The 23,614-nt window shown below is 40.5% G+C and overlaps 1 protein-coding gene across 4 annotated transcripts in view; it reads right to left on the bottom strand.

Moving 5' to 3' along the window:
* Window positions 1-23,614, bottom strand: part of tbc1d22a (TBC1 domain family, member 22a) — a 155,595-nt gene that overhangs the window by 125,374 nt on the left and 6,607 nt on the right. For all 4 annotated transcript variants that reach the window (XM_038738352.1, XM_038738354.1, XM_038738353.1 and 1 more), the window contains exons 6-7: window positions 8,366-8,436; window positions 120-248 (exon numbers count right to left, since the gene is read on the bottom strand). In XM_038738352.1, coding sequence (XP_038594280.1) covers window positions 120-248; window positions 8,366-8,436 — 200 coding nt within the window. The remainder of the gene's footprint in view (window positions 1-119; window positions 249-8,365; window positions 8,437-23,614) is intronic.

Below are 23,614 nucleotides of genomic sequence, written 5' to 3'. Positions count from 1 at the left end.
TCATGCTGTCCTTCAAGTTCTGGGATTCAGATGGGTGTTAAAGAACAGAGTCAGATGTAGAAGAAAAGAATAAATGCAAAACAAGTATACGGGACCTGTGAAAGTGTGTGTGCATATACCTGTCTGTAAGTGTCTTGATGGTGTTCGTCATTGCGGGAGTCATAGTATTGCTGGATGAAGCCAAAATATTCTTGTCTCTTCCTCTGTAGCACACTGTCTCTTCTTTCCGCATTAGCTGGTAGGTAACCCTAAGAGAGGGTGAGAGAGAGAGAGAAAGAAAGAAAGATAGAAAGAAAGGGAGGAAGGAAGGACACAAGAAATAAGTGTTTAATTCTTTGATACCATGTTTTACATCATTCTGTCCAACATACGGTATTTTGCTGTTAATCTTCATCTTGATCCTTACTAATCAAATCAATGAACATTTTTGATTTGAGTTGAGCAAGTGAGAGTTCAGTAGTTAAGTTAAATATGCTCATTCACTTTTCTTGATGAGAAAATCAATACTGCTCTCATGTCTGTATGTTAAATATGAAGCCAAAGCCAGCAGCCACTTAGCTTATCTAAGCTAAAAGACAAGGAGCAGGGGCAAACTGCTAGACTGGCTCTGTCTGTAAATTGAAAAAAATGTATTTATATATATATATATATATATATATATATATATATAATCTGCCTATATCATCTCATTTGTTTTATTTGTCTAAAAACCAAAATGTATAGTGTCAGTGATAAGTGATTTCCCACTATGCCTTTGTCATGTCAAATGTCCAATCATTGTTTTAAGAACTGCAATTACATCACTCTTCAAACTAATTAATTAAATAAATTAAGACTCGGTCAAATTGAACTTGTCTGTGACAAATCATTATCCTGAACATATTAAATTGCATTGAACTGCACTAATGTAACATTATCTGAAATCATCTGCATCATCACCATTTGCAAAGCTTTAAAACATTGTTCTGATACTAGTACAAGCCTGAAAGAGTTTTAGCAAGTAACTGGTAATAGTCCTAACTAAAACACCTGTCTTGTATTTGTCTCACACACCCCCACACCCACCCACACACCCACCCCCACACACGGGACTCATTAATTTAGCTCTGTAGATATTTAGTAAGACTGTCATTTCTGTGTCTGAAACTGCATAGCATTTTATGTTGTCTGTTTCTCTTATTTGTCTGTCACTTGTCTGTCTTATTTGTTATTTAATGAGCCTTTATTCACAAACTCTTGTTCTTAATCCTTGAATCTCCACCACTTGGGATTGCATAGACTGTAAATGACATACTTCATTTTGCAAAGAAAACTTTCTACCGCTTGACCGAAGTGTGCCTTTTTCCTTAAGGGAGCTACCTATCTGAGCGTGAGCGCGTGAGTGTGTACACTTATTGGAATGTGTTTGTCAGACAACATACAACTGTGAAAGTGTGTAGCCTCCTTGTGTGGTCAGGCTTATGCAATGGGGAGAAAGTCAACTAAAAACTGAACAACAAATCTAAAGTCTATGAAAGCAGGAGCTGGGACCAGGGGCTCTAAAATATTCACCAAGTTAAAATCTCAAACGACTGCTGGATCTCCACGCTGGATTGTCTTGCTGTTAAACCTACAAATGATCCTTATCATAGCTGTTGAAATGTTTTATATTGCCCTATGTGCATGTGTTTGTGGGTCACAGTTTATTTAATCCATTTTGACAATAGGGACAATCTTCTGGGGCCTTACAAACGAATGGCATGTGATGTTAGTAACGAATGTTTCCGTCAATTTTTTGGTTGTGCGTTACTGAAATTAGAGTTGCAACACTTAGTTGATTAATCAACTAAATGAAAGTTAATGTGCAACTGTTTTGATAATTGATTACTAGGTAATTTTTAAAGAAAAAATGCCAACATGTTATGGTTCCAGCTTCTCAATTGTGAATATTGTCTGTTGTCTGCATGTCCCACTTTCGGTAAAACTATTTTAGATTTCTGTTTTCTCTGCATTATTTAATTTGAGAAGATAAGAGCTGACAAGCAATGGCAACCAGATGAGCGGCCACAAATGTGCTTTCAGTATGTGTTAAAGGATGGGTTCACAGTTTTTCAAGTCTTTTTGTTTTGGATTAAAACAACAGTCAGGTGATCACATGTATCCTTTAAGAATTCTAAACAACACATCATTTAATCCACATGTAACTTCGGCCATGAAATAACAGGTCATGTGATACATAACCAGCTGTTGGGTGACAACTGAGCCAACTCCATGACAACAAAGAAAAGTCCACATGTAGATAAAGACCTTGAGGTGCAGTTGGAAACTCCAGAAAAAAATAGTACAAGGAGTTACATTTCTTTTGTCAAATCTCATTAAGATGTTTTATCAAGTGCCACATTTAGGTTGCATGAAGACACCTGAGCCAGCTACATTTGCTGAAAATGACAATGAAATATGGTTGAAAGATAAGAAAAGGCCAAAAGGCTAGTAATTGAACCTGGAGTTATGTTATGACACCTGAGCCAAGGCTATTCTCTAAAGAAGATCTGGCTGAAAGCTAAAGACTAAACCTCCATGCTTAAAAAGAGTTATTCGTAAAAGTTTTAGCAAACAGACAGACGCTGTAGGAGACCTGTGCTCTCTTCATCAGTCTGTCGGTTTTTAAACCAGGTGTTTTTCTGGGAACACATTGCTTTAGTGGATTCGCCATCAAACTAAACCCACCTGTACCTACACAGCCAGTCTGCACATCAAGCTTGAGGAAAAACATAACAGGCCCTAAAAGTCTGATATTGACTCTGTGTGTGTGTGTGTGTGTGTGTGTGTGTGTGTGTGTGTGTGTGTGTGTGTGTGTGTGTGTGTGTGTTTTATCTATGTGCATCTTTGTGTTTGTTAAGATTTTGCTGTTTGTTGTTTAGCATAAAGAAACACACATACCCACACAAAGTATCAATTTTGGGCAACTGTCTAAAGGAAAATCAATAAGTGCAGCAGCAAAAAGGCTGTCCTTTTTGTTATTTATTCATTTTTATAGGCCCCTCGAGAAGTCTGGAGAGTCTAGAAGCTTATTTGTTGCACACAACAACTTTGATAGCAGACACACAAACACGCATATATACTCGTGGCTTAACACATACAAACATATAGTCATAAATTTTAAAAAAAACACCATGGTTCAACACACTTGCACGTGTATGTTATGACATATAAACACATCACATTTCTTGTCAGCCCATCTATATTTTCCTCCTTTAATAGTACAGCCCTTCAAAGTGTTTTTCATTCTCCTCGTCTGTTGGTTTCATTTCTTAACCCTAAAAAACATATAATATAAATCCTCTCACAACCAAAACACTGTGAAGGAGGCCGACTATGTACTTGTCCACACCAAGTCAGCCAGCCGGTCACATTTGCGCCCGCAGAATCAGGTTGTGATTTTTTCCCGTAAACACCCTTGGCCAAAAAGGCCACGCGTCACATGTTGAAGCCGCTCCGTTTGAGGACACATGCACAACAAATGAGGTCGCAGACGAACACAAACCCATAACAAGCCAGCCACAAAGCTGTGGGCTCCAGTGTTTTGTGCACTCTGCCAAATGAGGTAGAGGAAAGCATGTGTGTGTTGAAGGTTAATAGACAGCTTAGTGGAGGGCAATGACACTGCAGCGGCGTTACTGCTCCATAGTACAGGACCCCCCCCCCCCCCCACACCCCCACACACACACACATTTTATTACTTCTCTGTATTACTTTTAACAGGATATCAGAAAACTGTGGTTCCTCATATTACCAGGAACATAAACTGTGCAACATAACTTCATTTTTTGACCTAATTGTGCATGGCTTAAGAATAACTTGTTAGAAGGAGTAGGATGCAGACAGCACAGGAAGCGTGCATTTCTTTTAGAGAATAGAAAATTAAAGTAACTCACAGTAAAGTGCAGTAAGTGCCCAAGATCTAAGTGTACTTGTGCTTGAAACCGAGTGGCTAATTTTCATTTCATTTGTGGTCTGCTGGTTAAAAAGGGTGAGTGGATATATAAAAAAAACAAAACACAAGAGAGAAGACTAAAAGTGAAGCATGGAAGCATGAAGGCTCTGTACAGCCTGCCTGTGGTACAAAATGTGTCAGCAAAGCGCTTTCCTCCTGCTTCTGTTAATCAGTCTACATAAACCCCATCTCATCATTCTTCCTTGCATCAATCTACTCCTCGATCCTTCCATCCCTCTAATGGGTCCTCCACTTCAGTAAGCTCTGTGTAAAAAAAAAAAAAACCCCGGAGAAATATGCTTGGGGAATCCATTTGGGGAATTTAAGTGAAATAGGTTTTTTTCTCGTAAGTCTTCTCAGTCTCAATTGATTTCTACTTAGCAGGCGCACATCACACGGAAACAGACTGGAAACAAACTGCACCACTGTGGGACACAACCAAAACTTGACTTCTGTTTAAAATGCTCTTATCGTTGTGTCTCTACATGTCCATTTTCACACTTGTATATGGTGAGTTGAGTTTCGCTGCATGATTTCAATTTGGAAACATCCGCGTGAGTCAATTTCATACCGTGACCAACTGCAGGCACGGCAGAGTCACCAAAAACCTGTATATGGCGTTTACATGCCATCCCTGTTTTTATCACATCTCAGGTTTCTCAGAAAATAAGAAATGTTTTTTTGATTTCAGAAACCAGAATATGGTGTTTACATGTGCAACACAAAATACTCCAGATACTAAAATACCACTGCCCAAATAAACACACTCTATGGAATCTAATGTTCATTTACAGAAGGCTTTGAAGTAAAGGTCTTAAGTTTCCAGAAAAAGATGAAATGAGGAACAGATACTGAGCGGTAAGCAGTGGGCAGTGCTGCTTTTCACATCTTCACTATTGAGCTTGACCCATCCTTGATAGTTAGAGTAGATCAAATGCAGAGAGTGTATTTCCCCACAGATATACAAACCAAACATAAACATACACAAAGGCGCCATCTTTCAATTCCAGGTCCTGGATCTGTTTACAAAAAGCAATTTGCTCAGGTCTGAGTTGTTAATATTGAGAGGTGGCAGTGGACCTGCACTTCTCATGAACTACAGAGGAAGTGTACACACTATAAAAATATTTTAGCTGAGGAGGTTGATCACAATATATATGAAACATATTTCATGTGGGGAAAAAAAACATTGTTATTTACTCTCAGGCGATGTAATAATGTGTAAGGTAATAGTTTAACATAATAATCTCTAAATCTGTCCCCACTGCCACTGCTTCCTGATACACCTCATATAACCCTTTAGCCTTATCAATATTTCCACAGCCAGTTAGTTTTCTCCTCTCCCACCACTTCACATTTAACAGGCACACTCCATTAGCAAATGTACATATTGCCACAGGCTGACATTCTTCCACAAAGCAGAAAAGCCATTTAATTTCTCCTTTCTCCTTCAGGCTCGGACACAAAGCGGTCTTTAAAATAATGAAATAAGACGGTATAATTTCTGAAATAATAGGAAGTTCAACCGGATGTGTTTCTGAGGCTGGGGGCAACCTGTGGAGCCTTTTGTTCAAACAGTAAAAGGAGGTAGAGGGACCCAGTGAGGCTCAAAATTGCTCTCTACCTCTGATATTTCTTCCACCTGCTTCTTGCTTTTTAATTTCCACACTGGCTAATAACAGTGGAGACATTTATGGAGGATTTCTGTGATGTGTTGATACATGCAGGCCGTTGGGGGAGCATTACCGAGCTCTAACCTCAGTGGGAAAACTTGTTTCTCGTCTTTGTCAGGTAAAGACGAGCGTGGCTCAAGCATGCCTGCTGGAGGGGAGAAAAAAATCAAATAAGTTGGTGCACGCTGGTGAGCAGCAGAAGGGCACAAGGGACACCACTACAGTGAGGTTTTATTAGGTGCCTCTGCCAAGTTTATGGAATACAGCGTGGGCTGCCAGTCTGAATGTGTGTGTATGTGTGTGTGTGTGTGTGTGCATGGCAGAAGGAGAATAGATTTTTCGAGCCTGATCCCTCCTATCTATTTCTCCACTGGATCATACCACAGACAGGACATAGAAGGCAGTCAAGTGTTATGACACTTCAGAAGATATGAGTGCTTTTGACACTGTGCCCGGTTTTCGCTTTAATCCAAACCTTGGATTTAACCCTGGGATAATTCACGCTGCACAAGGCTCTAAGATCTGAAAATTTATTGAAAACTCTGCCAGGCGGGGCTGATATAACTTAAGACGTGGATCTTAAGCTTGCACAGTCAAAACACCTCCTACATAATTATTAAAGTCCCAAATACTTGCAAATAGTTTGTGTGACTATCGTCTTGTCTAAAATATATTTTCCTTTGTTTTTACCAGCGCCCGGTAGTATCGTATAATTACCAGATGTCAGTAAAACGTATGTATGGCACGTTCAGTTTGGCTGGCTCAGGTTGAAGCCTAACATTGTCAATATGGTATGCCAAAGAGTATCATGTAGAAGTGCAGGTTCTGCGTACTGGTCAGTACCAGCCAACTTCAAGCACTGCTCACAGGGGATCCAATTTGAAGGCTCTGTGAGCTGTCTAGCCGCTAATGTCCAGAGAATCGTGTCCTACTGGAAATACTCTGGTTGGTTTATTCGAGGGATGCCGGAGGCGGGGCATGATGTGAAAAGTACGCTCTCTTCCAATAGCCCTAGCTTCGTAGTGGAGCGTTCAGGCACAGACAAACCAACGCAGCAGCTGGCTTATAAATCCAATGCCAACTGCATGTGTAAAATACAGAGACTGTGGATGGAGGAGAGGTGACTGGTGGAAGTCAAAGACATCATATTTAAGTTTATGTTCTGCTTGCTCAACAGTTGTTTGAAATATTGCTATTACAAAAAAACATTTGGAGTGGATTTGAAATGCAATTTTTCCCCACAATTGTTTTCATTTGGTGTTGGTGATTTCCTTTCTATGCAGGAAAAAACACGGAAATAACCTGGTTCCAGCTTTGTGGCTTCATAGCTTCAGGAAGAGTGAGATTGAGATACTGAAGCTGTGTATTTAACAGTATTTTAACAAAAAGACAACTGTAGATTACTGCAGGAAAGGCTTAAAGGATCCTTGTGATTAGCTTAGCTTAGCATAAACATTGTAGCATGGGGAAACAGCTTGCCTAGCTCTCTCCAAAGTTCCAAAATCAAACTACTTCTATGAAAGCTCCTTAGCTGTTTTTGCCAAAATGTCAAAATTTTCCTTTAGGCTAACTGTTGTGTAACAGAGGAGGAAGAACTTGGGACCGAGGGTTTATTCATATTTTTCTTTCTCACTGTTTTTAATGTTATCCCACAACCCTGTCATTTCTTGTTTTCCATTGCTATTTTTTTTTCTTACTCTTATTATTTCTGAATGCTCCTTCTGGCAGTCCAATCATCATTTATACAGGTCATAGGGCAGCTGTGACTTGCAACCGCAAGTACAACACATATGTGTATACACATGTACACACACAAATGCATGTATACACTCGCAAACACAGAAATGCACAATCGAACGCAAACAAAACGTTAATGGGGTGTTTTCTATGGTACATTAGCTTAAACAGCCAGAAAAACACACACACACACACACCTAAAGTGCCCCTCCTTCCCCAGTGCCTGGCTACCTTCACTGCAGTCAATGCTTTGCAACTTCATACGGCATTATGAGCCCTAACTTCAGTGGAGTACCAAACAAAGCAGCGGTTAATGGTTAAAGCGCCCAGTTGCTAACCTCCCACCACCAAACAGCAAAAACTGGCACACACACACACACACACACACACACACACACACACACACACACACACACACACACACACACACACACACACACCACACACACACACACCACACACACACACACACACACACACACACACACACACACACACACACACACACACACACACACACACACACACCTTTAATGACATCTTTTCTGCGGCACATTAACTATTGTGCAGTAATTAATGGGAGAGTCACGGCGTTCAAAAACCCAGTCTTCTCTCTGCAGACTAGAAGCTGTACACCACAACAATGGCTTAATGAGTAAACACACCACACGTCTCATGAATAAATTATTGCTGCCTCACAATTCATTTTCCCTATTGAAGTTTGAAATAAACGAAAAAGCAGAGCTGTTACCAGTCTTCATAAATCAAAAACGGGGGTGACAGCAACTTTTTGTGCGTTTGTGTGCCCAAGATTCTCTGTAATGCCTATTATATGTGTGTTTTATTTGAGTGTGTGTATGTGCATGTATTTAATGAACATTTTACACAAACGAGTGTTTGTTTCAATGTAGTCTACTGGTGTCTGAATGTATGGTATATATGCATAGCATGTGTGAGTTTGTATACGGTGTATAAAACTTACTGAAAGGAGCTTCCACGTTATAGGTCGGACCTGTCGGGGGATTCCAGACCAGCTGAGTTTCCGTAGCTCCTCTGTAAAACAACAAACAAAACATTAGTTTACACAAAAGACTTTGAATTCCCTCTAGAGGCCCACTGATAAATACCAGGCCGATAATATCGATAATGTTATCACCGATATTATCCGCCAAATTTAGCTCATGTTTCACCACCTTTGCTCCACCTGCAACATATTTTATAGAATAAAACAAATTTTTTTCAACTGTTTGTTAATATGTATTTATCAGCCTACTGTCTATTCAGGCAGTGCGTGGTGCAGAAGGGTTTCCCCCCCATGTTTTCTTTGTCAGCTACTGAGTTGATAAACACAAAATTTTCACAATAACAGTTTTTAATAATGTTGACTTCATGGCCTTATATGCTAACAAGTACAGCCTTACTGCAATAAAAGGATTCCATTTACCGGGACACAATGTGATCCCTATAAAAGCAATTTTCAAACCATTACTGGATTAGTAAAGACATTCTTGGACTTCCCCTTCCCGTCTCTCTTTTCCTTCACTGAAATTATCTGATGGGTTAGAAGTGGATTATTAATGACGTTCTCCCCAGGCCGGGTGGGAGAACCAGCTATAATGTAAAATAAATGTGATGGAAAGGTGCAAATTGAACTTTTAAATTGGCGGAGAGTAGTTCCCTTTGGGTCCATGAAGACCTAGAAAATATGGCTTAATGTTAGGTGCTACACATTATATGCGGCCCATAACCCTCTCTCTCTCTAACCCGCACACATTAGCAGTTAGGGAGAATGGGTAGGTGTAGGGATCAACAGCGACTCGAGAAAAGAGTTTTCCATTTCGTCCTATTTTTAGTAAATTAAAGATAATAACTAGACTACAATAAGGTGTAGGATATAGTTTCCCTGCACCAAAAAGAGATCATGTTCATAAAAAGAGCTAACGCTATTGTTTGTAGCAGTGCTTCTGTAGCAGTTTTTGCTCAGGGCCCACAGAGAGCCTTCTTTTGGGATATTGGGCTACATAAGAACGTTTCAGATTATGTCAAGTAGATGGTAAACTGCTTTTCCTCACCAGATGCCCAGGACATTGAAACCATTGAATTTTTTTCTTCTTCACACAAATAACTGTTCCTAAAGGGAAGTGAATTCCTTGAGTGACCTTGTCTACCAGGACCAAGCAGCTTAGGATATTCAAGATGTATGACTGTTTTTCAACAGTTTTCTAAAGAAGCAGGAGTTCTCGCTAACATTAACTCATCCATTATTCACAGATAGGTCTCGCTCTGCCCGCGCCCTGCAAGTCTACAAATACACCCCCCACCCCCCCCATTAGCATTCAGCAAGACGAGTTGCCACAGCCAAACCGAGACAAACATAAAAAAGCAATGGAAATCTCTTCACTTGTAATTGCACTGCCACTGTTTCACCTGCATTCCAAGAGTGAAGGGAAGAGGGGAAATTGATTTCCGTGCAAATGAAATGGCACTGCCTTAACATACTTTTCTCAGTAAAAAAAGAAAAAAGAAAGAAACAAATGTACTTAATGAATGAAGCCAAATTCTTCCTCAACTCCTATTCAAGGAACTGGCTGGAAATTGATAAGCCCTTTGCACAGAGTGAACACTATTGATTAGTGCTGCCAAATGACTCTGCCTTGCCTGTTCTTCAAGGCAAATGCTATGGAGAGTCAGTGACAGATAGCAGAATAGGAAATAGCAATCAGCTAAACAGCAATGGGCTAAGTCCATTGGCTAAATTGAGTGAAACGCATTAGAGCTTGTTCAGCTGATGGGAGTAGCTATTTATTCACTATAGTTCCTGTGCATCTTCCACTTAAAATTTCTCCCTTACCTTGTCCCCAGTGACTTTAATTATATAGAAATCCAATACAGTGATCTAGTGTACAGCATGGCTCTGTTGGTTTGGATGGAGTCAGAGCCCCGCAGTATGGGAACATTTTGATTACCCTGAGGTTACCTGTGCAGCAGCAAGCGCATTTAAAAACATTTTTTTTAAATACTCTCTCAAACATGACACAGACAATAAAAGTTGCAAAGGTGCTGCAGGTTTTCCAGGGATTCAGTCTGTCTAATTGCTACTTCCCTTTCCTCTCCTCGGACTGCAACAAGTGGAAGGTAATGTGTGGAAGTATGTGCTTATTGCTACCAAGTCATAGTGTGTACAGACGCAGGAAAAGCTACTGTCTGTTAAACACTTTGACTCATCCTGAAACTGCAGCTTTCAGGCGTAGTTAGCATTGTGCCTGTAATGCATCATGATGCACGTAAAAGTTTACAGGTCTTGGGAGAATTGCTGCATATATAGTGCAAAACGTTGCAAAAGTTGTATAAATGTATGGCTCCAGAGGAAGCTGTGTAAAATCTGATAAATTGCCTCAAGTGATGTCACTTCGTAAGTCATTGTAGAGCTGCGCACAGCGCAGATATTTGCTCAGCCCCTCCCCTCGCTCCAAGGCCATTTCACACTGCCTTATTTTCCAGGAGTATTGCGCCAATATGCCAGCTAGCTGCGCTGTAGGAAAGGTACAGAGTTTGAAATAGGGTTCCGATTTGATCCACCTCTGAGCCGGGAACATTGGTAGTAGTAACAGAGACAGAACAATGTCTGTGTGAAAAGCCACAAACGGCATGCCGGTGTTGTATTACACATTACACATCTTTTTCTACACCGCTTTTTCCGGAAAGTCGGATCACTATGTGAAAGCACACATGGTCACAGAGAAGATTTGAACCAATCCGGACGCCCACAGTTACACTGTCATTCTGTGGGAAACACTGCCACACAGACCTTGTTCAAATCAACTTCGACAGCTCCCCATTCCAATATTACTAGATGAATTACACATATTTGAATCTCTGCTGCCAATATTTACAGGTGTGTACGTTCATTTGCGACTGATTTAGACGGGGGGTACAGTTTGTCAGAAGTGACATCATTCAACTGCATTATTCTCTGCTGTATAACAATATATATTTATGGTGTTAGATTAGATTTCCTGTCATTTAGAATGGGAGACGTATATTAATATTTAGAAAAGACAATGTTAACTGAGGAAATTTACTGCTCCAAACACTGACAAGACTGCCTGCGGATGTGTCTGCAGACATATTTTCAGCCTAGTGAGTGCAGATATAGGCCAAAGCAGATTATCTCAAAATGGCAGATATCGTCCCAAGTAATCGGTCTATCACTAATGTTCATATGTCTGAATGCACTATTAGGTTGCTCAACGTCTACCTTACACATTTAGAGTGGGACTGCCACAGTGAAGTTAGGTAGAAACCATTTACAACAAAGTCCAAGCCTTTAAGGGTGAAATCGTTATCCTATGTGCACCTCTACATTCATTACACTCCTAACAGCTAGTCATGGGTGTCTCTCCTCTTGCCTTGCACCCTTTGAACCTTCATTTGCACTGCCAGACAAAGAAATTAGTTCATGAATCTTGTGGGCTCTGGCTTAATTAAAGTATGTTATATTTCCCCTACCTGGCATTAATCTCACCATAGGGGGTTCTAGAGAGGAGGGGTGAAGGGACGGGAGGCACAAGTTAGCTAATGGCCTTTACATCCTGATGCTGCAGTGAACTCCAGAAAGCCTTGTGCCCTCTGGTCAAACCCTCTGGATTGCAGGAAAGGTTTGTGTGCACTGAAGAGGCATCTATGCTGGTGTTTGTGTGTGGGTATGTGTAAGTGTGTGGCAATAGCGAGGGGAAAATATTTACTTGGCACCATGTGGCCAGCAGAACAAGCAGATGTGCCTGTTAGACTCATACATCACATACCAAAAACCGCAGAAACAGCCTCCACTCCTGAAAAAAATAGTCTTCCAAACCACTCTCCAGCAGAGAGCCAGAGCAGTGCAGAATCCAAATCCCAAACAGTTACCCAAACACAGATGATTTATAGACCCACAGCTGGACTGTCAGAGTATTGGTGTACTGCACTGCTACAGTACATGAAAGGACAATGATATATTCTACTAGGAAAGATTTTTTCACACATTTTAATTAGCTCCAGGCTAAAATCCTGCTTTGAGAGCACATCTACATGAGGAAATATGTAATCTATAATCCATCTTTGAAATGGACTCTGTGGTGATGCTTTATTCTAATGCTAGTACACTCTAGTAGGAAATGTAGTGTACCCCTATTTCCTTAATATTTACCATGTAGCCGTACTCATCTCAGCTCTAGTTCCTAACAAATCATTTCTGAGGAATAAAACTCCATTTCCCCACAGTGGGCAGAGACAGAGAGGGCAACATGAGCATAGTTGACATGCAGGCTAAATTGCAGATGTCGTTTCATTAGTGTGAGGCTGGCTCATCTCTCAGAAAACATATCTGACTCTCTAGGGCATCTCTTGTGCATTATGAATGAGACAGCCAAGCCCGATCTCCACCAGAATAAATTAAAGGTATTTCATGACATTTGGAAAATTAATCTGTTGTTTCTGCTCAGCAGGCAGTTGTCACATTGTTGGCGAAAAAAAGTTTCCGTATGTGTCCCGGAGGCAACGAGGGACTAGCTGTCCCGGTCAGTTTCAGTGAACGAAATGAACAATGCAAACAAGCCATTTATGGCTGACAGATTTGTCACTCCCATCTAGTAATAGTAATCTGTGCTACTAAAAAGAACTACATTAAATTATGTAGATATTCCTTTAACAGGTCTCTATAGAAAAATAAACTCATTAAAGCAAAAACTCAATTTACAGTCAATTCACCCCACAGGCAATCATTTCACAGTATACATATAGTGCAAGCGGAGGCAAGCTGAAAACTCAATTTCCCTTTTGGGACTAATAAAATGTCACATTATTATATACATGCCATGGAATTAGTGTGATCAGTATTGTTGGTGTTTATCATGCTGACAGGCACAGACCTCAGGGGATTGGTCTGGAGAGACCATCTCAACCCTGGAGGAAGCTGGCATGAAAAACACCTGTAACATCAGCAATGTGCAACTCAAGGGCAACTGCTGCTAGGCTTTCCTCTCTGTGTCTACTGTATTCCATTATGCATGAACTTACAGGGGTGCACTTTGTCTTGGCTGGAGTTAAGCTGGGGACCACAGGGGGTGATTAGGACACCATGTACCTTCTGTTTAACACCCACAACAGCTGCTCTGATGTGGGACCCTCAGAGGTAATGAATGCTCAATGACTCCTGAAAAATTCAGAGGGCAAAATATAACTAAATATCATGTTTGTATTATATTAAAAACTGCCAAGATAACTAGAAGTATTCTATAGCAGCAGCTTGAGCTTAGTTACGAGACATGGGAAGGTCACATCAAGTGAACACAACGAGGAGTTTCCCAGTGCAGTCACTCGGCCGACAGCCGCTCCAGTGAAGCAGCTGGGGTTGGGTGCCTCGTTGAAGGCCACCTCAACTGTGCTGTTCTTGCTGAGGGAGGAGAGAATGTGTCTTATTCACCTCTCTGGCCCAGATTCTCTCAGTCTGCATGGGGATCTGAACCACTTACATGTGGGTCACACGACAATTTCTTTAACTTTTTGGCTACACAACAAATTTTCAAAGGCAAGGGCCTTCTTTTCCAGAAGTAAGACAACCTCAACCTCAGTCACATTGACAGTATTTTCTGTAAAAAAAATAAAAATAAAAAGGATCAAATATTCTTGTACATTCATTATTTCTTTTATCAGCCTTCTACAAACATCACAACTCATAAGCCCTATATAATCAGGGGTTAAACGCCACGGCTCAACAGAAGAGGCACGTCCATTGGTGAGTCAAGTGACCTCAGCTACTTCAGACAGACTATACGTTTTTAAACAAAAGTTAGAAAAAATTAAAATATTATGGATTAGGACTGCAACTGACGATTATTTTATTTATATTTATTATAAGATTAATTTGCCCATTATTTTCACCATATATCTATTAACGATTTTATCTTTTAAATGTCCTAAAATAGTTAAAAACAGCTGTTATAATATCCCAGAGCCCGAGGTGATTTATTTAAATTGATATCGACAGTTCAAAGCCCAAAGATAGTCAATTTAATACCATATATGACAAAGAAAGGCATCAAATTCTTACATTTCAGAAGGTGGGACCAACAATTAATTGATTATCAAAATAGTTGCTAATTTACCGCGCTGGTAAATTTGAACCTTTTGTATGCTCCCAAATAAATCGTTTAAAAAACATGAAGGTTTAATCTTCTAACCCCAAGTACGGTAGTGAATGTGAATTTGCCTTCAAATATGAAAAGTAAACCCCAGCAACATGTTTCATTTCTTCAGGACAAAACAAAGAAAGAAATACTAGCAGATCAACTAACAAAGGAGTAGCCTGGACGTGAGGTCAGGACTTTGGATCTATATATTGGGACTGGATCTAAGCATTCATCAAGATCTGAATTTAGGTTCTAACCTTGATTATACATAATGGTAAAGTCACATCGCTAGAATCATGCATGCATTCATAGAGTTGTATTCTTCTTGAGTGGACCGAAACAATGGAGCTTAACTGGCCTACTGAGGGCTCTTACTATAAGCAACCAAGCAATAGAGACAGTTGTGTTAAAATCAAATGGAGTAAGTATGAGAGTGTGTGTATGAGATAGTGTGTACCTGCACTTCTTCCGTGTCTGCCTGTCTACCTGCCTGTCAGTCAGTCTACCTGCCTGTGTGCACGGTTCTGTATGAAGGCCAGTGAGAAGAGAAGACAGCGAGAAGCGAAGAAGTGCTGTCAGTCAGTGCTGGCTGAGCAGGGAGCTGATGGGAGAAGGAGGGAAGACGCTTGGCGGGCCGGAGCCATGCACTATTCAGGCATCATTCAGACGGAGCGCGACCACTGGGGCAAAACACCACAAGGTTCTCGGCAACGCACATGAATAACACACACCCCTGCCAATAGTGGGGTTTGTATTCTGCAGCAGGAGCAAATCCAAAATCAAGATTGCGGCGCTCAGGTTTTCACATATACCGCTGTCTAAATCTTTACAACAACAGTAATTGTACCTCTGGCTTTTAATACAGCAGTAAGAGGTATATGATTCACTGGGTAATGCAAACGTCAGAACACTCACAAATAATTTCTATATCCAAAGCACCTGGGTGATATCCATGAAAGTGTTGGATACTATTGCTATGGTACAAAGTAGGCATTTGCCATCCCTTCTTCCCTTGTTGCAGGCATCATCCCAGTGTCAAAGTTATTTTGCCAGTGAGGTCAGAAAAACAATACAATCAGGACAGACACCTTTATCATGCAGTGTATTAAAAAGTTAAGCTCCCCTCCTATAAACCTTGAATGCTGTGAGAAAGTCCTGAACGGTCTAACTCATCTAAAGGACAAAGTGATGGCGCCAGGGAGCAGACGGCTCGTAAACTAATGGGACTCTTGTAAAAAGATACTCCCCCCTGGATTATACCTGCTCAGGAGGCCTGATGGATGGCCCAGATGGCTGAGAGAGGACACAGAGCATAGATGAGTGTACAGGTGTTAGAGCGTGTGTGTGTGTGTTCTTTTGTGTGCTATAACTTGTACAGTCAATTACCTGAAGCTGGAATATGAAGATATTTTGAATTTCTTACTTACTTACTTTTCCAGGTAATGGTTACATTGCCACATTTCAGCTATTCTAAAAAAACAACTCATTAATATGCTCAATGAAACCAGTGCTGACCAGGATAATGAGCTACCGCAGTGCAACTGGTAGTGGAAATAGTAATGCTAATAGGAAGGCTGCAAGAAACCTGTTTTCCACAATGTTTCACATTCCTGACCAAAAATGTTTTGAGCTCTGTCACAAATCCAAGTCTAATCAGGCAATTTGCATACATGCGAACGCACACAAACACCCTTTCCCAATGTTAAAAATCGAATATGTACCCAACAATCGAATATTGGGGTCCAACCCTAGTCTGCAACAATTGTGATAATACACTAGTCCCAAATGTGTATATTTTCTGTTTCACTTCTGTAAATTAAATGTTTTGCGGCTGTTGGTCCAACAAAACAGGCAGTTTGAAGAGGTCACCTTAGAGGCTGTGAAATCTTTTTTGTATTTGCCAAAATTTTATAAACTTAATGATGAATTGAGAAAGTAATCTGCAGATAAATAATATGAATAATAATGAAAATTCTAAAATATATATATAAAAATTTCATTTCATTCATTGATTTGTTGATTTGGGGTCTTTTGGTATGGTGACACATGAATTCAAACCTGGAGCTTGACATAAAATGTTTTATACATCTGGTCTTTACATGAACTTAACATTAGTTAAGTTAAAAGCTTACTTACTTAGCTGTCAGACGAAGTAGTAGTGGTATAAAAAGTAAACTTAGCATATCCATTTAGATTGTAGATGAACTGATAATTGACCACAACAAACATACGGCTATATTTAGTCAGGCTGTCATATGGAGGCATAAATCCCAAGTTAGCAAATCACTAAATATAAAAAAAATGAGTTAAAGCAAAACTGTTGGCAGTGGGCACAATGTGTCTTGTACAAAAAGCAGCACTTCCAAGTGCCCAGCAAAGAACAGGTGTGATGTGTAAAGGCTGAAGTGTGCTCAGTCAAGCTTCTCAGAAAAGAAAAGGATGTGAAATTCATATGGAAAACCACAGTGTAACATATGAATAAACTAAGCCAGACAATCTGGAAGGCTACTGACACAGGAGACAGCTGGAGGTTGGACCAACCTTATTAAGTCAGGTGTTTTACCTGGGGACATGCTAGGAGGCAGCAGACACACATGAACATTCATCCACACACATATACGACTGCCTGTTAGTATAATTGCCATGCGAGGAACGCGCAAGTGGAGTACAGTTTTAAAGAGATAAAAAGGGGAAACAAGAAAATGCTGTGACGTCAAGATTTAGTATTTTACACAGGATCCACTTTCTAAAAATAGGACACAGAGAACATGGTCCTACAGTGCATTCTCTCTTTTGTCTCTCTAGCTTTCATCAAATGGGTGCTATTGACATCTCAAATAAAAGACAAACACTTCTACTGAGAATTCACATGTAACCCCTCTCCGTAAAGTTGCCACATTACCCAGAGATTTACCCATGTAGACAGTCTAATGCTACACGCTCCAAGCCTGTGACACACACCTCCGAAATTGCAACACATGGACAGTGCTTTTAAACGAGGCATTAGGCCTGAGTTAAATTGAATTACATTGCCACTTCCCACTTTGATGGCGGCTATTAACTTTGCAAACAGTGCTGATGGTAAGCCTATCATATGGTGGCTGCTGTGTGATAGGATTTCACATTGTAACACTACTGAGAGGGGAACGAGCAACTGTGGCAGAACCTAGTAGGCCTTCTACCCATAGTTGCAGCAGTGAGGCTGATGGCCAGTTAGGGAGAAGCGTACTGTAGTGGTGAAGGTATAACAAAGAGCTGCAGCACCCCCAACAGAGGGTAGAGACACACCAACAGGCAGCAGGGCAATGGAAGGAAGTCTGTGTGTGTATTCTTTTCTGTTTGCTTATTGTTGGTTAGCGGGGTTTTTTGTGTTTGTATGTATCTTGTCTGTTATTTGTGGTGTCGATGGCCCATAGATGTTCATTATGGGTTTGTGAACACGTGTGGCAGAACATGTTTGAGGTGGACTCCGCCTCATATAATGAAAACATTTAGAGCAAACAGACAGTAGGTGGGAAAGAAAAAAGAATTGAAAGAGAGACAAACAAGGAAAGGAACTAATGAAAAGGGGAAGAAAAAGACAGAGTGAGGATAAATTGCCAGAAAGGAGAAGAGGGGAAAGGACTATTGCCATAGCAACAGCGGTGTTTCTGCCATCCAGTAATAACTGCTTGATGTCAGATGCCAGCTCTTGGTCTTAAAATCAATGAAAAAGATATGCATGCACAAAAGTGTGGCATTGTAGCTTATACCCCATCATAGAGCAAGAGTGCTTACAGAAAGCATACAACACTAAACACAGAGTGTGAGGGTGTGTGTGTGTGTGTGGGGGTTTACTACACCGATGATTTAAAAAAGACAGTAGTCACACGGGGAAACAACATGGATTAATTCTGTTCTTTGTATTCACAGTTGCGTAACGCAGTTCCCTCTCTCTCTCATTCACTCATGTTATTACCTCGTTTGGCTTGTCTCTCTCTTTCAGTCCATATTTTTTAGGAAGTCAACTTGTTTTGCAACGTTGATAAACAAGAAATGTCCACACTTCGCACCGATATGGCTACGAGAGTACTCACCTTTTTTGTAAATGAAGTGGTACTCAAGTTGTAGTTGCCATGGGATCAGAGTTTCAACAATCATTGAAGGTCAGCCATGTAAACCCCTACCTGATAGATCAGGTTTAGTTTCCTCCTTTAGTTCCTCAAAAGGTTCTTGGTCCCCTATGAACTTTCTGTGTTCTATATGTGTTTAAATAAAAATATGAATGATATTTTCATTTAAAGCATTACAGCTTTTATTTGAGCCAGGATCTTAGTGAGTGTTACTGTGATGTGCTTCATCAAGGTGTGATCTGTTTGATCTAGACTCTTAAGAATGGTTCTGGAAAGGGTTTGAGTTATGCTGGAGAGTCAAGTAACTGACCGGCTAAATCCTCTTCCTTCTCAGTTTCCCGGCTGAAATATCTCCCTCCTCAATGAGTGTTCGGTGGATGCTGTGTTCAGGTTCACTCAACAGACAGGCTCGCCTCAGGACATCAGGAATAATTAACTGGGATCAACCTGACATCAATCACCCTACTCTCTCACACTCACAGGCCATCACCTACATGACCTTACATGCTAAACAGGCCGCTGTCACAACCTGTCGCAAGGCTCAATGGACAGGGAGAGAGAGATGGGAGGGGGTTTTAGATGCGAATGCAAAGAGGATCATAAAGGCATTCTGGACAGACTGAACATGATTAAGTAACAGAAAAGACAAGTGAGGGGAAGCCAGGTGGAAACAAGTGTGTAAGACTGCATACTTTGTTCACCATCCATTCCCTTCAGTTCAATATAGTTCTTAAACGTTCCACAGACAAAGTTTCATATCACTCAAGACCTGAAGAGGTTGCCTAATGCACTCTTGTACACCGCCTCACAAGACTAACTAAATTGCAACACAAAAGTAGTGGAGGTAGCTATAATGTTAAATTACAGGCTTGGACTAGCATTTTAGAAAATCCCACACATTCACACACCGACCAACACTGTCCAACACAGAGAAACACACCTGTGGACTCCAGAGATTGGCAGCCCTGACATATCAGGGGGCCTGGCCCGAAAACATGGCTGTCTCTACAATTAATGACACCGCTCAAGTCTGGAACCAACCGATGGATCAAACCAGCCCACCCCCACACACACAAGGGGGCGTCATCCCCGCTGACAGTGTCCATTGGCATGTGTGGGAATTTGTGTGAATGTGCCACAGGCCGCGTGCACGGACAATGACCTCCACTGTAAGGACAAGGAGTTTAATCCATCTAGTCATCTTCCTTTTAACTGAAAACTGCAAAAGTCTGCTAATGTGTAAATGGTAAAATGCTCTATGTATCCGACATATTCATACCCAAAACAACTTTCTAAACCAAGGTCTAAAAATGACTCATAACTACAAGCAAGCAATGATATTATTTACTTTTGTCCCAGAAATATTTTGTTACAGTAGGCTTAAATTCCTTCAGATGGTGGTGATTTAAATTTTTGCTTTTTGTATTCTCATCTATATCCCATTCTTTGCTGCTGCAATGACCCAATTTCCCCACGGGGATCATTAAAGTTTCATCTTATCTTATCTGCCCCTATCCCTCTCCCTTACCCCATCACCCCTCATCAACCCCCCCTCCCACAATCCTTCACTTAATTATGTCCCGTGAATGAAGTTCATCTTTCATGCTGCCAGCAGCCGGCAGCGTGGCTCGCCCGTTCTGGGCTATCTAATCATGGTGCAGAGACTAAACTAAATTTAGACAGCCGGCTTGTGATGCCTGGCAGGCCCTAATGGGGACTGACATCTCAAGACACTCTGCTGATGTACAGGATACACTCTGCCCGAGCGGGCTGCAACCACCGTTGACTAACGCTGACGACTTGTGAACCAGTTTGTTTTGTTCAGAAAGTTTTCAAGGGGATCACACATAGAGGTGAAGCACTGTGCTGACTAAGGCCATTCAAACTTAATAAAATCCAGCATTTCAAGATCTTAGCCAATGCTCCAAGTGTGTGTACCTCAAAGTAATCTAGATAAGCAAAGTAAGAAAGCAGTGGCACGCTCACACACTTCAACACACACTTTTACAATTCCAATTGTAAACCAATAAGCCATGTCTGATGACAGAACATGATCTGCGGATGCAGGTTAATTTTCTGGTCTAGATAATCTTTTAATCAATCGGTGGCGATGCAATGTGATTGTCATTAATCAGTAAAGCAACAATAATAAACTTTAGCTGCGTTTCGACCAAAGGAACTATACTCCAGAACTAGGAACCGATAGAGGAACTCGCTGCGTTTCCACCGAAGGGACCAGGGTCGAGGGAGTAGTACTTTCCGAAAACAGCAGCCAGCCTGCAGCGGTGTGTTTACAGCGAACAGCTGATGGAGTTACGCTAAATACTGGGTCCAAAGTTGTTTTTTTTAGTTTTCATCAGTCAGGAAGTTTTTACACATAGCCGATGTCGGTCTCCTCCTCGCCAAAATAAGTGGAACTGCTGATTACAGCAGGTAATAAAGCATTTTAAAAATCGGCGACACAGAGTGAGTGCTGCAGCTCTGGTCGGCTGGAAATGTTGTAATAACCTTCCAAACTGTAGCAATTTTATTTTTGTGCTGCTTTCTCTGTGCTGGAGGTATTTTAAGCACTTTATGGCTTTATCCAGTTTGTCATTAAATTTTTAAAAAACTTTATTGTGTGCCTCTCTTCAATATACTCACACACAAAAAAACCTGCTTTAATGGTCAAGCGTGGTTCTTCATTATTTGCTCTTTGCAGGATCCATGCAATGTGGTAATGCATCTATTTGTGCCTGTGTAAGATTAATAACTGTAATATGACAATGGTGAAACAAAGTAAACTTTGTTTTAGTACCATTCATACCCCTACATTACATGTAAGCCTACAACTAACAGATTTGAGTGCTTGGTAATAGTAAGCCAGTAGTATTACAGTAATATTCGCCATGACCTATATAGCTCCATGGACTGTACACTGCCAAATAAAATAGACTATTACATACCTGTCTTCAAGGAAGGATCAATATAGAATCGATTTTGAATCCTTTCAAATCCTGCAATTCTCTCCATCTGTTGAATGACTGACCAAGGTTGACTAGTGTTCTCGCCTGTGCTCCATCAACGGCCCTTTTTTTCCTCTTTGCTGATTCTGTACCAGTATCAGTTATAACCACAAAATATAACCTCAAAAATACATTTCTCTTAAGAAAAATCTCCTCCTGCTTCCTTTTAACTGGATAACCTGCTGCTCACTGGGAAACCTTGCAAAATGTAAACATAGGTTCTTCCGGTCTGCATGCCGTAAATCGTTTTATCTGAAAACCTCTATAGAGAAAGCCAATCTTCTCGCTGATGGTCTCATTTGCTTATGTAGGTCATACAGAGGCATCAGTATTAATTCAGACTGTTTCATAATCAGTTAAAAACTCCTTGCAGTTGCTTTAATAATAAAACAAATGTACTGAAGAACATCTGAGGGAATTTTTAGGCCTTCTGTTTAAATTCAAATAATTCAAACTTTCTGCAAATTAAAGCCTGACTGATAAATTGGCCAAGCCGATATATATTGGCCAATATTAGCTCATTTCTAATATATCAGTATTGGCAAATATGTCAGCTGGTATTTCTCAAGAAATGTCAGTACAGAAATGCCAAATAACTGTAGATTTGAGGTAAGGTAGAAAGTATCTCAGTTTCATAGTTTGCACACCACAAAGCACTGATAAGTTGATTTTTTGACTGTAAAATGCTCCAATTCTTTTATCTCATAATTAAAAATTGAATGGACCCTTCAAAACACCACCTGATGTATTATTATTATTATACTGTCAAACATCTATATTGGTATCTACTTCCAAAAATCTAGTATCAGTCGGTCAATACTGAAAGTGTCTCAAAATAAAAGCCTTCCAGTAAGGGGACTGTGCCTTCTGAAACACTGTACAGCTTATAATGTGAGACAAATTTAAGAAGTGTTGAGTTTGCATTCACAGCAAACAGAAATGCAGAAATGGAGCGGATTAGAAAAATTAGAAGATTACTTCTAAAATATGATAGTATGCTTAACTATACTATAGAAAGAGGAGAGATCTGAATGAAAGGCTTGCTTCTAATAATAGCCTGTCTCAAATTAATGCCTGGTAGCCTCTTCAGCTGTGGCAAATTAAGACCACAGCCACCATTTGATAATGGAGGCTACGGTATTTAAACTCTGTCATTTCTGCACTGAAATATTGCCGACACTCTTTCTTTCTTTAGCATATTTAGGGTATTTAGACAGGCCATTCTCTTGCCAAGCAACGCACTTTTTTAATTCTCTCCCTTGGTCTCACTTCATGCTCCCGTTGTGTCAGGCACACTCAACACACACACACACACACATATTATGCAGCCATAAGGCAGCATGAAGACACAAAAACCACTCAAGGTCAGCAGATGTAGATACATATTGTAAAACACAGAACAGATCTGAACTCAGGAGGTGTTTGAACAGACACTTTACAAAGACTTTGATGGTGCATGCTCCTCTAATAATCCACACAACTCCAACTCCTTTTATGAGTCAGTCTCTGTGCTTTTGCCAAAACTGACTGGTGTCATGGGAACACACTTCTAACTTCAATTTAAAGCACCTTTTGGTCACACATTTTAACAGCCTGCAAAAATCCTCCGAATTCAGGGACTCGAGACCAAGCAGGACAGCACGAAGGCCCTTGACTGGTATGAAAAGACTGCTACAGATTATGACGCTGTTTCAGAATGATAATTAGTGTTCTTAGTTGAGGTAGGAAAATATTCAGCTGCATATTCTACATCTTACATCAACATGTTAGTGTATTTCTATCATTTAAATTAAAGATCTAATTATTATAACATATTTACTAATTGCCTGAATTAAAACTGTGATGTTAGACTATATCAGATTACTTCAGCAGGCCACTATCTATACGCTTTTTATCGTGCTCCCCCCAGGGCTTACTTCATACGTTGCTGTGAAATGTGATATTT

This window comes from Micropterus salmoides, unplaced genomic scaffold (genome assembly GCF_014851395.1).
Source record: "Micropterus salmoides isolate LMB-PRFRI ecotype aquatic unplaced genomic scaffold, ASM1485139v1 Ms_hic_scaffold_23, whole genome shotgun sequence".
Lineage (NCBI taxonomy): Eukaryota > Metazoa > Chordata > Actinopteri > Centrarchiformes > Centrarchidae > Micropterus > Micropterus salmoides.
The sequence above is the reverse complement of the archived record's forward strand: the minus strand, read 5'-3'. Positions and strand labels throughout refer to the sequence as shown.